General features: G+C 49.8%; 1 protein-coding gene across 6 annotated transcripts in view; it reads left to right on the top strand.

The window, feature by feature from the left end:
• Positions 1-13,835, top strand: part of KANK2 (KN motif and ankyrin repeat domains 2) — a 79,307-nt gene that overhangs the window by 52,770 nt on the left and 12,702 nt on the right. For all 6 annotated transcript variants that reach the window (XM_083419650.1, XM_083419651.1, XM_083419653.1 and 3 more), the window contains 3 exons: positions 7,002-7,123; positions 9,555-10,222; positions 11,162-12,026. In XM_083419650.1, coding sequence (XP_083275776.1) covers positions 7,084-7,123; positions 9,555-10,222; positions 11,162-12,026 — 1,573 coding nt within the window. In that variant the 5' untranslated portion in view covers positions 7,002-7,083. The remainder of the gene's footprint in view (positions 1-7,001; positions 7,124-9,554; positions 10,223-11,161; positions 12,027-13,835) is intronic.

Below are 13,835 nucleotides of genomic sequence, written 5' to 3'. Positions count from 1 at the left end.
TTTCGTCTTGTGAGGCATTCGTCTTGCGGGGCACCACTGTATTGACAAACTGGAACATGTGCAGAGGAGGGCGACCAAGATGATGAAGGGTCTGGAAACCAAGCCTTGTGAGGAATGGTTGAGAGAGTTGGATATCTTTAGCCTGGAAAAGAGAAAACTGAGAGGCGAAATGTTAGCCATCTTCAAATAGCTAAAGGGTTGTCACATGGAAGATGCAGCAAGTTTGTTTTCTGCTGCTCTGGAGGGTAGGGCTCGAACCAATGGATTCAAATTACAAGAAAGGAGATTCTGACTAAACATCAGGAAGAACTTTCAGACAGTAAGAGCTGTTCGACAGTGGAACAGACTCCTTTGGGAGGTGATGAACTCTCCTTAATTGGAGGTTTTTAAGCAGAGGTTAGGGACACGGGTGGCACTGTGGGTTTAACCACAGAGCCTAGGGCTTCGAATCCCTGCGACGGGGTGAGCTCGTGTTGCTCAGTCCCAGCTCCTGCCTATCTAGCAGTTCAAAAGCATGAAGTGCAAGTAGATAAATAGGTACCACTCTGGCAGGAAGGTAAACGGCGTTTCCATGTGCTGCTCTGGTTCGCCAGAAGCGGCTTAGTCATGCTGGCCACATGACCCAGAAGCTGTACGCCGGCTCCCTCGGCCAATAAAGCGAGATGAGAGCCGCAACCCCAGAGTTGTCCGTGACTGGACCTAATGGTCAGGGGTCCCTTTACCTTTACCTTTAAGCAGAGGTTGGATGGCCATCTGTCATGGATGCTTTAGCTGTGATTCCTGCATTGCAGGGGCTTGGACTAGATTACCCATGGGGTCCCTTCCAGCTCTACGATTCTATGATTCTGTGATGATCTTCTCTCTCTCAGTGCATTGGATAGCCTAGTCCTTCCTGCCATGTCAGGGTAGAGTCACAATGCAGTGGTTAATTTGTAAATAGAGTAGTGCCAAGGCTCAAGGAAACCTCGAAAGCACATTTCCCTAACCTGGAAATGTACTCCAAACACTCATTCATTATCAGGGCCGTTGCCATGGTTTGGGCAGGTTGGCCCCCAGCAAGGGCCCAGGCCCATCGGGGAGCAAAAACAATATACACTCTGGCTCAAAGTGGCTAGGAGCCCACCTGCCTGCGTGCTCAGACAGACAGTCTGACAGAGGAAAAGGAGGTGAGACCGAGCAGAGCAGACCCAACCGCAATGGCCATGGAGGGAGTCAAATGCAGCAAAAAGCATCCTTTTTGAGTTTTTGGTCCATGGTCTGTCCCAGCCGTGGAGGTACTTTCCAAGGACACAAGGGAGCCTAGGTACGCCTCTGGTAATTAGGATATGTGCTCTTTGTGTGCTCAGATGCACTCTTTCACGTACTTCAAGGATGAGCCGGTACTATGAGGCCTGTCAGGCTTTGATGACAGTACAAGTTGTGGATATGAGCACTTAGTTCCATACGGGGCATAGTGGCTTCATAGGCAGACAGTAGAGCTTATGTGTGAATGTTCTCCAAGGTCTGCTTTGGGCGCAACCTTGGCTCAGCCTCCTTCCCACTTTCAGGGCAGAGTCCCCAGGTTTGACATGTGAGTCCCTTCCTATAGCCACCTCCACAGGCTGGTTCCTTTCAAGCCAAGTAGAACCGACATCTCAAACCGAAACCTATTGCATGAGGTCAAATGCTTGTTGCATGGTTTTAGAAGCATGAAATCCGTAACCATGACTCAGTGTCCCCTCCCCTGCCTGCCTCAGACTTTCCAGATCCCTGGCAGTGGCTCTGGTGGGTGTTTGTGTGTGACCAAACCGCATGGAATTTTGCTAGGAGTTGCAGGTCTGCCTGGCTACAGCTCTGGAAAGAAACCTCATGGCTGTCTTGGCTTGCATGGGAAGCAGCCCTCTTTTCCCTGGGCTACAGATGCTTTGCTGATATAATACGGGACTAAATGTGCCACCAGGCCGAAATTCTTTCCACGCTATGCTCCTGCATTTAAGGGAGTGAGATTTGTTCACAGTCAGCTGGGCCAGAGACCCTGCTGGCAATATTCGCCTCTGTGAAGGTTAGGAAGAAGAGCTGGGGGTTTAGAGCCAAGTGGATGGCTGGCTGGCTGGCTGGCTGGCTGGCTGGCTGCCCCAGGCTCTGCAATACTAGCAAAGCTGAGAATTGTGACTGAATCTTCTTCTGTGTCTGGAAAGGCAGCTGTAGTTCAGCAATCACAGAAGGATGGATTAAAACACATAAACATCCAGTATTCCTGGATCCTATTCCTGGCTTGGGGAGCACACCATGACACTCCAATATTGCATCTCCTCCTTTCAGTTATTACCGGTAGTTGATTCTAGATTCACAGAGTTCTAGAGTCTAGTCCACCCCCCTGCAATGTAGGAATATGCAGCTGTCCAAAAAGAGAGGCTGAGCCTGCCTGGAACTCATACCTGTGATGACGTAAGAGCTGTCATTATATTTTTTTTTTCTCAGCATCCTTTCTAAATAAATGAGAACTTTGACAAAATTCAAACTCTTGGTATGTTTGCTTTGCTCATCTCCCCCCCCCCACTGGCATCTTTTTGCTTACCTTCCCCATCAACCTGTAGACCAGGCCTTACGGAGAACAAGGACTACTGTGGTTCTATCATTTGCTTTGCTGCCTAGGCTGTTTCTTTCTATCTCTGTCTCTCGGTGTGTGTAGTGGTTAAGAGCGGTAGTCTCGTAATCTGGGGAACCGGGTTCGCGTCTCCCCGCTCCTCCACATGCAGCTGCTGGGTGACCTTGGGCCGGTCACACTTCTTTAAAGTCTCTCAGCACCACTCACATCACAGAGTGTTTGTTGTGGGGGAGGAAGGGAAAGGACAATTTTTTCTGCTTTGAGACTCCTTAGGGTAGTGATAAAGTGGGATATCAAATCCAAACTCCTCCTCCTCCTCCTCCTCCTCCTCCTCCTCCTCTCTCTCTCTCTCTCTCTCTCTCTCACACACACACACACACACACCTTTTCCCATTTACACAACGTTTGCCAGCTCACATTCCACAGGCCAAGCTTTTTCTGGCATCCAGTAAACAAAGAGGAACTATGGCTGCCCATGCGGGAGGGTGTGGGGTTGCAAACCCTCCGAGACTGGAGTTGAGGTAGGCAGAGTTGTCAAGAGATTTCCCAGATGCGTCCTCTTCACATCTGGCCAAGCACCTTGCCTGCGCAGCCCAAAAGGCGTGGCTGTGATGTAATGGCTGGCCGCATCCCAAATCACAGCACACGAGCCCCTCTTTCGGAAAGGCTTGTTGCATTTCCACCAGCCCCAGAAACCAAGAATAGGGAAGGGATTGCAGGTGGTTTTGGTTTGGAAAGGATGCCGTCATTTGCTCCGGCAGCAGTAGGGTCAACTGGAGTTCTTCCAGCAAGACTCCGGGATATGAAGCCCCCTCACTCCTTCTTAAGCCATCACCATGACTTAGTACATCGTGCCCCCTCCCGCCTCCCCAGCCTGAAGATGTGTGGGATCTGGCTGCTTTCTGTGTCTGAGTAATGGCTTTGTGCTGCAGGCTGTTTGGATAGCAGTGCGGATGAGATGAGCCAGCTGTTGCTTGCCGAGAAAAGCTGTTGAATCCAACCATCAGACCTGTTGATGTGACCACCTCTCTCTCACTGTGCCCAGCCAGGGCATCTAACAGGCATTGCTAGCCCCTTCCTCCTTGAATATTTGTGCGGTAATAAAGTGGCTCCCCATTCCCTCTTTAGAGCAGCAAAGCTTTGCTCATTCATTCACCCAAATGAAGTGGAGGGCCTTAGGGGAAGGGAAACTCACATTTCCTCTCCAACTGGGATTATTGTATAGGAGTGAGAGCTCCTAAGACATTTGCCCCCACCAATGCATTTCGGACAGGGTGGTGAGTAGCCCCAGGCAGTGGCGTAGCGTGGGTTGTCAGCACCCGGGGCAAGGCAAGTAATTTGTGCCCCCTAACCCGTGGATTTGCGCCCCCTGACCCGTGGATTTGCGCCCCCTAACCCTAACCCCCAGATGTTGCGCCCGGTGCGGCCGGCTCCCCCTGCACCCCCCCACGCTACACCACTGGCCCCAGGACTCCAGTCTAGGAGTGAGGAACCACTTTTGGCCAGCAGGCCAGATCAGGTTGTGGCCAACTCAACAGGCCACATTTGACAGGGGATGGAGCTGCCCATTTGTCAGTCACTTGACAGCCTATGATGCCAGCTGGATCTGACCTCAGCAGACACGGTACGTACAGCTTGCATTTGGCCCTCTTAAGTTTCCTGGATGTTCCTTTGTAAGCGTGAATCATAGAGTCATGGAATTGTAGAGTTGGAAGGGACCCGTTTAGTTCATCCCCCTGCAATGCAGGAATCACAGATCAGTGAAGCCATATCCTTGCATTCTCTCCACCCGTCGCCCCTGAATATGACATTGCTGGTTAAATGCAGTTCTAGCTCTCAGCCAGAACCTCCTTTCAGATGGTGTGTGTTGCAAAAGACCAATTCATGTATTCCGCTTCCATGTGATGCCAGTCACATGAGAGGGGAGCTGCTCTCCCCACCCTCACTTATTCTGCCGTGCCCTTGTGGGTGGTTCTTTTTAGCTCTCATGATTAACTGCAGACGACAGACCGTCTCTACTCCAGGAATTTGTGCCATCCAAGGTAGTTGCCATACCTTATTACACCAAATAGTACGGTAATTATGGATCTCTCCAGGGTTTAGCCCTAAAGCACGTGAAATTACTATGACGAGTAAATCTGTTCAGCCTTTTGGGGCAGCGGTGTTGTGGGGTGGCAGAGGCTCCTCCAAGACAAGGGAATCGCGGCATTGGTGTCCCTTCCAAATAGGGGGCGGGGGCTTAAGCCCATGCCACCTATCAGAAGCCAGATCCTAGCCTGCATACCAGATTGGCAAATAGGGAAGCAGGCTAGGACACAGGGTCGGGTGGGGGGCAGAGCCAACAGAGCAGGAAGGTTTCCCTCAGGTCCACTCCCTGGCCATTTAAACAGCCCTCACCAGGGGCCCCACCTTTATCTCCCTGTTGGGTTCCACACCCCTCCTCCCTTGCTTCAAACTGATGGTTAAGGACTTTGCTGTGGCTATGGTGGTTGCTGTTTTATGGGGATGGGTAGGAATTTGTCCACCAGACCAATTGGCTCCAACCCGGTGGTTTTGCCTACCTCATAGCAGTCATCACAACTGAGTTGGGCATTGGAGCAGTCCATTGTCTTGGATGGAGGACAGGTTCTTGTCTCCATCTGCCCCTCCAAACACTAGGCTATCCCATTAAAGAGATCCAGGGGGGAGTGGGCCTGCAGGGGGGGGTCCAAGCCAGTCTTTGGGGTCCTTTATTTGCCTGCAGGTTAGGGAGCGGGGAGCACGATGCCTGGACTTGCAAGGGACTCTGAGCATGCACAGAGCTCGTTTCCCTCTCCAAACCCCTACTCCTGTCAGGGATTAGGGCTTTCAGACCAGAGGAGTCCCAACAGCCTCCCTTGTCAGAGAGTCATTCTTGGCCAGCCGCCTGCAGTTGAAGTCGTGGCACCTCCCGCTCCAGGCCTCAGCTCTCGATGCTCATTTTTGTGGTCCTCCTTCGCTCTGACACAGGAATTCTGGCTGGGAAGGCTCGTGCTCCCTCGCTATCTGCCAGGCCCTCGGCTTCGATCGTGGAAGGAGCAGGGTGGTGGGAACAGGGCTGAGGCAGCAGGAACGTCTAGTGGCGTTGAGGTTTTGGCAGGCAAAGGAGCTGGAAGAAAGGAGTGCAAGACTATCTGCTGACCCAGCTCTGGGGCTGGGCTGGGGGTTCCGACATGGGATGGCGGGGGGAACAGACAGCGCACAAATGAAGTCTCTCTTCCCCAGCCACCCCCTTCCTTGTGGTTGTGCTTTGCAACCAGAGAATGTGAGGCCAGAATGGAGAAAATGGATAAGGAGATAAAGAATTTTAATGGCTTCCCAGCGATTCCCCCAGAAATGTTAACAATACTAAGATTTGGCTGACCATTAGAAAACAATAAATACCATTCAGCCCTCCTCCTCCTCCTGCTGCTGCTGCTCCTTGCCCTGTTGTTGATCCTGGTGTCCTCCTGTTCTCATGCCTCTGTACCAATCAGTCCTCCTTCCCACCAGTATTTACTCTTTTTTTCTTGCATGGGACGTGGGTGGCGCTGTGGTCTAAACCACTAAGCATCTTGGGCTTGCCGATCAGAAGGTCGGCGGTTCGAATCCCCATGACGGGGTGAGCTCCTGTTGCTCTGTCCAAACTCCTGTCAACCTAGCAGTTTGAAAGCACGCCAGTGCAAGTAGATAAATAGGTACCACTGTGGCGGGAGGGTAAACGGCTCTTCCATGCACTCTGGTTTCCGTCATGGTGTTTCTGTTGTGCCAGAAGTGGTTTTGTCATGCTGACCACATGACCCGGAAAGCTGTCTGTGGACAAATGCCGGCTCCCTTGGCCTGAAAGCAAGATGAGTGGCGCAACCCCATAGTCGCCTTTGACTGGACAGGGGCCCTATACCTTTCTTTTTCTTTTTTCTTTTACTATTTTCTACATATTTGTAGGACATTTGCCTTCATTTGAAAATGAAGGCTAGCCATATGCCTGTGGGAAACCTGGCAGCAGGATCTGAGTACAAGGGCCGTGTCCCCTCCTGCAGTTTCCAGCAGCAATACTTCTTCCAACTGTGGAGGCAGAGCATAACCATCATGGCTAGTTGCCCTCTCCTCAATGAATTTGCCTAACCCTCTTTTAAAGCCAACTAGGTTGGTGGCCCTCACTGCCTCCCGTAACAATGACTTCCATCGTTCAACAATGGAATAATTTTCCTGATTATATGATTTGTAAATCCTTTATGAACTGTCACCTTTTCATACCAGAAATAAGCATGCCAATGAAAAATATTGTCATGACCTTCTAAGTCTAAAATATGTGAATTCTCTAATGTCATCCATTCCTTCAACCAACAAAGATAGGCTGCCTCATAATATAGTCTCATATCTGGCACATGTGGATTTAACTTACTTTTCTTCACAGGCTGTGTGGCTTCTTGCTGTACTCTGAAAGGGCTTCCTTGTTGCTTTGGACATACACTTTGAACTGGGGCCAAAATTCAAGAATGGCACAGGTTCTGCACATGGAGACCACTGCTTTCCCAGGTATGTGTGCATGTGTGTGAACACTTTCCATTTGGACAGATAAAGCTGCAAGATGGGGCATCAGGCCTGCTGGATGTGATGTAAGGCCAACCCTCAGATAAAATTTTGAAGATCCATTTCCTAGATTTGATAGGGAGAGGGTATCTGATGCAGAGGTTGATAGGAAGCAGTAGCAGTATATTCTGAAGTACAGGGGCTCATCAGGGCAGTCCCCATAATCGCACACTCCACCCCATGTTCCCAAAATTAAGAAATGCAGCTGTGTATTGTGGCCCTGAAAAGTCCTGCGCACCAGAGTCTGTGTACACCATTTTACAGTTTTCCCTGTGGATTTCGTAACTTCTGTAATTTGATTTTAAAAATATTTTATGCTGCTTCTCGAAAATGTGTGATGCATCTTGAGCCTCCACACAAAAGCAGTACCATACTAGAAACAAGAGAATCTACTGAGGCATGGCGGTCACCTGAACTATTGTAGGCATTCCGCTGTCATCAGCTGTTTTGGCACCTAGGACAGTTGTAGAGAAATAAGCTGAGGCTTCAAAATAATCTCTTAATGTGTGGGGTTGGTCCCCACTTCTGCTTCTCCCACCGCTTTATGCTGGGAAAACCCGCTCTTTAGCAAATATCAATTGGCTTTTTCTATAGTTGTGTAAAAAGAAGAAAAAGAAGATGAAAGACTTGCTGATTTGCCAAGAAAACAGAAATTCAACACACACACACAACAGAGGGAAATACAGCCTACAGACTTCAAACCCCTACATATGGGGAGAAATAAGAGTACGTTTGCACTCAAAGGCAAATCCACTTACCATATTTTTCCGTGTATAAGACTATATTTTTTCCTAAATTTTTGAAGTTTAAAATAAGGGGTCGTCTTATACACGGATAGTGCATAGTGCATTGTCTTAATTTTGAGTCCCCAAAATTAGGGGGCGTCTTATACATGGAAAAATACGGTAATTCACACATTCCAAAACACCGCCATCTTTCAAAATTCACATTCCTCCAGATTTTCCCATTCAAATAAATTGTACAGAAATGACAGAATAGATTTATTTCGGTCACTGACCAGTGTATGTAAATGAAAAATGTAAAATACTCCGTGAAGAGTACATAGAAATGCGCCTATTAGTGAAAGCAGCATACAAAAATACTACAGTGGTGCCCCGCAAGACGAATGCCTCGCAAGATGGAAAACCCGCAAGACGAAAGGGTTTCCCATTTTCAGAGGCGCATTGCAAGACGAATTTCCCTATGGGCTTGCTTCGCAAGACGAAAATTGACGAAAATTTTTGAGGGTTTTTTCCGCTCCAAAACCCCTTTTTCTGAAGCGCTAAGCTGCTAAAAGCCTTTTAGCAGCAAAACCGCTAATCCCTTAAGCCTTTAATAGGCGTTAATAGCCCTTAAACTGCCAATAGCGCTAATAGCGCTAATCCGCGGAACGGATTCTTTTCGTCTTGCGAGGCACCACTGTATATGTTTGGAGAACATGCATTAGAAAATGAGTATTTTAGGAAATGCGGGTGGCGCTGTGGGTAAAAGCCTCAGCGCCTAGGGCTTGCTGATCGAAAGGTCGGCGGTTCGAATCCCCACGGCGGGGTGCGCTCCCATTGTTTGGTCCCAGCGCCTGCCAACCTAGCAGTTCGAAAGCACCCCCGGGTGCAAGTAGATAAATAGGGACCGCTTACTAGCGGGAAGGTAAATGGTGTTTCCGTGTGCTGCTCTGGTGCCGGTTCGCTGGAGCAGCTTCGTCATGCTGGCCACGTGACCCGGAAGTGTCTCCAGACAGCGCTGGCCCCCGGCCTCTTGAGTGAGATGGGCGCACAACCCTAGAGTCTGTCAAGACTGGCCCGTATGGGCAGGGGTACCTTTACCTTTACCTATTTTAGGAGAAATGCTGATGACTTTTAAAATAAAAAATTGCAGACTGAGGTGGAAATGTGAAGTGAACTTCAGACTGGGAAAATGAGAACTGAGAGATATCAAAATTGTCATTTTCACCCATCCTTCACTTGTTTGAAACTGGCGCCACTTGCCGGTGGAAGAACTCCTGTGGTGCCACTGAAAAATTATAAACGTCTTAATTGCTCCAAAGTTAGTACATGATAGTTGTTTATTTCCTTGACATCTGATGGGAGGGCTTTCCACAGGGTGGGTGCCACTACCGAGAAGGCCCTCTGCCTGGTTCCCTGTAACCTCACTTCTCGCAGGGAGGGAACCGCCAGGAGGCCCTCGGAGCTGGACCTCAGTGTCCGGCTGCTCAATGGGGGTGGAGATGCTCCTTCAGGTATGTTTGTTGAGCCAGGACATGATGGTCCCAATTTCTTCATGTATGATCAGATGATCAGTGCATTCTCAAGGGTACTCAACTAATTACAAAAACAAAGGAATGTTTTAAGCTGATCTCTTCCCCCCTGTGCTATTGCAGGGAAGGCCAATCCCGCCTCTGCTACGGCCTTCCATGGGAAGGAGCAGGACTTACCCTATTCTGTGGAGACTCCCTATGGCTACCGCCTGGACCTGGACTTCCTCAAATATGTGGATGACATTGAGAAGGGCCACACCATCAAGCGCATTCCGGTCCACCGCCGACCACGCTACAGCTCCCTGCCAAGAGGCTATGGTTACACCGGCTCATGGTGGACCTCCACCGAGTCCCTCTGCTCCAACGCCAGCATGGATAGCCGCCACTCCTCCTATTCCTACTGCGGGCGCAGCTTCTACCCACAGTACGCCACGCCCGGCAGCTTCAATGCCCGCGTGGAGAAGACCTTGCTGGATGCCAGGAAGAAGCTAGAAGACCAGGCGGATTCTGGAGATGGAGAAAGGACCAGGGCAGGGGGTCTCGGGAGCCTCCACAGCAGCATATCTGGATCAACAAGCTCCTTGGTGGGAAGCCAGTGCCTTTCCCGCCAGACTTCCTACAATGGCTCACAGCAAGGCGCCCCTGGGCAGTTCACGCCCATCGGCTCAGGACTCTCCACCCCAGTCTCCCCAACGCCAGGGCACCTCCAGCATGTCCGGGAGCAGATGGCCGTAGCCTTGAAGAAGCTGCGCCAGTTGGAGGAGCAGGTCAAGATGATCCCAGTGCTACAGGTGAAGATCTCTTTTTTGTACAGTGGTACCTCGGGTTACATACGCTTCAGGTTATGGACTCCATTAACCCAGAAATAGTGCTTCAGGTTAAGAACTTTGCTTCAGGATGAGAACAGAAATCGTGCTCCGGCGGCGCGGCGGCAGCAGGAGGCCCCATTAATTTAGTGGTGCTTCGGGTTAAGAACAGTTTCAGATTAAGTACAGACCTCTGGAACGAATTAAGTACTTAACCCAAGGTACCGCTGTATAATAATTTTTTATTTGGTTTTACAAATTAAAATTTACTTTCAAAGTCGTAAGTAATAAAAAGGTAAAAAAACAAAGATTCACCCGAATCTCTGGGCTTCTTCCCCCCACTGTTCCATCGTTAGTCCTTTTCCGCTGCATATTTTAAGCCACTCCAAATTTTAAGTACCCTAGTACCTGTTACACCGCAAGGGTTATTCAAATCCTGCTAAAGAGTTCAAGTGTTTACAGTGATCTCCAAGGTAAATTATAAATTTCCCCCGTTCTTTGTTGAAATTCTGGTCTTCCTGGTTTCTGATTTTCCCTGTCATTTTCACCATCTTTGCATAGTCCATCCATTTGGTCTGCCATTTCTGTCTGGTGGGAACTTTGTCTTCCTTCCATCTCTGAGGCTAAGAGCATCCATGCAGCTGTCGTTGCGTACAGAAACAGTCTTTTGTGCTCCTTTAGTATTTCTGCACCTAAAAAAAGCTTCTGGTTTTTTAACAAAAGTTATTTTAAACATTGTTTTTTTTCCAATTCATTATATAGCATTTCTCAGAATTCTTTTACCACCTTGCACTTCCACCACATATGGTAAAAGGTGCCTTCTTTTTCTTTACATTTCCAGCAAATGTTTGAACTTGTCCTATACATTTTTGCTGTTTTACTCGGAATTAAGTACCAACGATACATCATTTTCATGTGCTGCAGGTGAAGATCTCGGTGCTGCAGGAGGAGAAGCGGCAGCTGAGTGTCCAGCTCAAGAGCCAGAAGTTCTTGGGGCACCCGGGGGGGTTCGGCAAAGGAAAATCCAGGGGGGAGCTCTACATAGATATCCCCGAGGAGGGGGCTGGTGGAAATGAGGAGGGCAGCGTGGGGCCTGATGCAGGAGGCAGGCTGGACAAGAAGGAAGTGAGGTCAGTGGGTGTGGGCATGTCAGCCGAAGAGGCAGAGGTGGGGAGATGCGATGTTGGGGTGGCGGTCAAGGAGGAGGAGTTGGGGTTGCCTTCCCCGGAGGAGGAGAGCCAGCGCCAGGCGGTTCAGGCCCTGTCCGCCAAGATTGCCGTGCTAGAGGTGCAGCTGAAGAGGGCGCTCCAAGAACTTCAAGCCGCCCAGCAGAAACTGGAGCTGCAGGCCAAGCAGAAGGAGGGCAAAGGAACGTCCGGTGGTGGCCTGAGAGAATGGGAAGTAGGGGGAGAGGGTCCGGGACAAGGGGGCGGCAGAGAGTTTCAGAGGCCCCAGGAGGTCCCCATTCGGGTGGATACAGTCAAGGTTGTCCAAGTGGAAAGGGAGCCAGAGGTCGCCGCCAGCACAGCCACAGGGCTGGACCACAGGCCGCAGAGGGCACAGAGCTTGGAGAACAAGGAGGCCTATGCCAGCCTCAAAGCTTTGGCGGGCAAAGACGCAGGGTTGGAAGAAGCGATGGCGCCGCTCTATGCCACATACCGCAGCAACGAGGTGATGGAGACCACGTTCCCTGTCCATGCTGGCGCAGAGAGCACAGCTACCACCTTCCACACTGTGAAAAAGATCAGCATCATTGGCACAGAGGGGAATGGACAGCAGGATACAGCAGGTAAGCTCTTTCTGTGTGTGTGTGTGTGTGTGTGTGTGTGTGTGTGTGTGTGTTTGTGTGTTTCTGAAGGAGAATACACTTACCCCAACTGTGGAAAATCTGTTGCCTCTTCCTGCATTGCAGGGGGTTAGATGAGGTGGCCCTGGGCTTCCTTGCAACTCTACAATTCTGTTACTCTTTCCACAAATCCCACCAGTCCTCCGACTAGGGCTCCCCACTCTAAATAAAACTTTTCCGTCATTTCTTCATCCAAGTCCTTAGGTAAAGGTAAAGGGGTAAATGGACCCCTGACCATTAGGTCCAGTCATGGCCGACTTTGGGGTTGCAGCGCTCATCTCGCTTTATTGGCCGAGGGAGCCGGCGTACAGCTTCCGGGTCATGTGGCCAGCATGACTAAGCCGCTTCTGGCGAACCAGAGCAGTGCACGGAAACACCATTTACCTTCCCGCCGGAGCGGTACCTATTTATCTACTTGCACTTTGACGTGCTTTCGAACTGCTAAGTTGGCAGGAGCAGGGACCGAGCAATGAGAGCTCACCCTGTTGTGGGGATTCGAACCGCCGACCTTCTGATCAGCAAGTTCTAGGCTCTGTGGTTTAACCCACAGCACCACCCGCATTCCCCCATCCATGTCCTTAGGGTACATAATAAAACAGCAAAAAGAATGGGGAAATGTTGGTAAGGATCTTTCCATTCAGTTTGCAGCACATCAGATGTGCTGTTGTCGTGTGAGACCCAAAAATCTTGGCCAAGAGAAGAGAACAAGCAGCTTGACTCTCCTTCCTCCCTGCCTCCCAAATCTATGCTTCTCTTTGTTTACTTGTGGACTGGATGTTGTGCTTACCTGCTGCCTTTGAATTGGGAGTGCCAGGAATACCCTGTAAAAGCTGAAATGTGTTGGGTGCATTCTCTGAACTGATTGATTTTTTTTTAACCCACTAAGTATAAAGCTCTATATCAAATTAAAATGACCCCCCCCCCCATACCAGCTTAACTCAAGCTGCCAGAGAACAAAACAATTGATTAAAACAGCCTGTCAAAAGTCCCAGCTTTGGTGAGTCTGCAGGGAAAGAGAGTCCTGGCAGCCCCTTTTTCTCTTCCTTGTCTGGGCTTACCAGAAAATGCACGCCCTCGTCTTTCTCCCTCTCTCTGGACTAAAATCAGTGGCAACGCTCGGCTGTTTTCTCCCTGCCCCGTAAAAGGCTTTTGTGTAACTAATACGCTGATTTTTACCAGCTGTTTACAGCAGGAGCAAGGGAAAGAGAAACTCTTAAAATAGTCTGTGATGTTCCCAGGGTGAGATCAAAGGTTCTGGAATGAAAAGATGATTGGAAGCTCCATTTATGAGCCAGCTATGCCACAAAGAATTGGTGGAAAAAGAGCTCTCACGAGTCAGGAACCAGCTTTGAGCTCCACGTCCCTGGAGAGCCCAAGAAGAGACTGGTGTCCCTCCTAATTCTCTTGGAACTGGGTGCATCCTTTGCTCAGCATATAAAGGCCACAGCAGTATCTCCAGAATAATCTGGATTTGAACTCCTAGCCACCTGGGGATCAGCTGCTGAGAGCTTGGTGCCCAGATATGGGCATGAGCCGGGGGAGGTTGTTGTGGGCGCTGTATTAAATGGTTAAGATTTTCCAAGTTTATTTTCAGCTGTTTGGTGGAGAATCCAGCTGCATGGATTCCAGAGGTTTGGGGGGAAAGAACTGAAGGCCTTGGACGCTATGAGCTGATTTCACACATTGCCATTGTACATGTTCACAGTTGGGCAATACCTTTGTTAGAACCAACCAGAAACTCACAGAAATGCT

The sequence above is a fragment of the Podarcis tiliguerta genome (assembly GCF_965153285.1).
Source record: "Podarcis tiliguerta genome assembly, chromosome: 17".
In the NCBI taxonomy this organism is placed as follows: domain Eukaryota; kingdom Metazoa; phylum Chordata; class Lepidosauria; order Squamata; family Lacertidae; genus Podarcis; species Podarcis tiliguerta.
The sequence above is the reverse complement of the archived record's forward strand: the minus strand, read 5'-3'. Positions and strand labels throughout refer to the sequence as shown.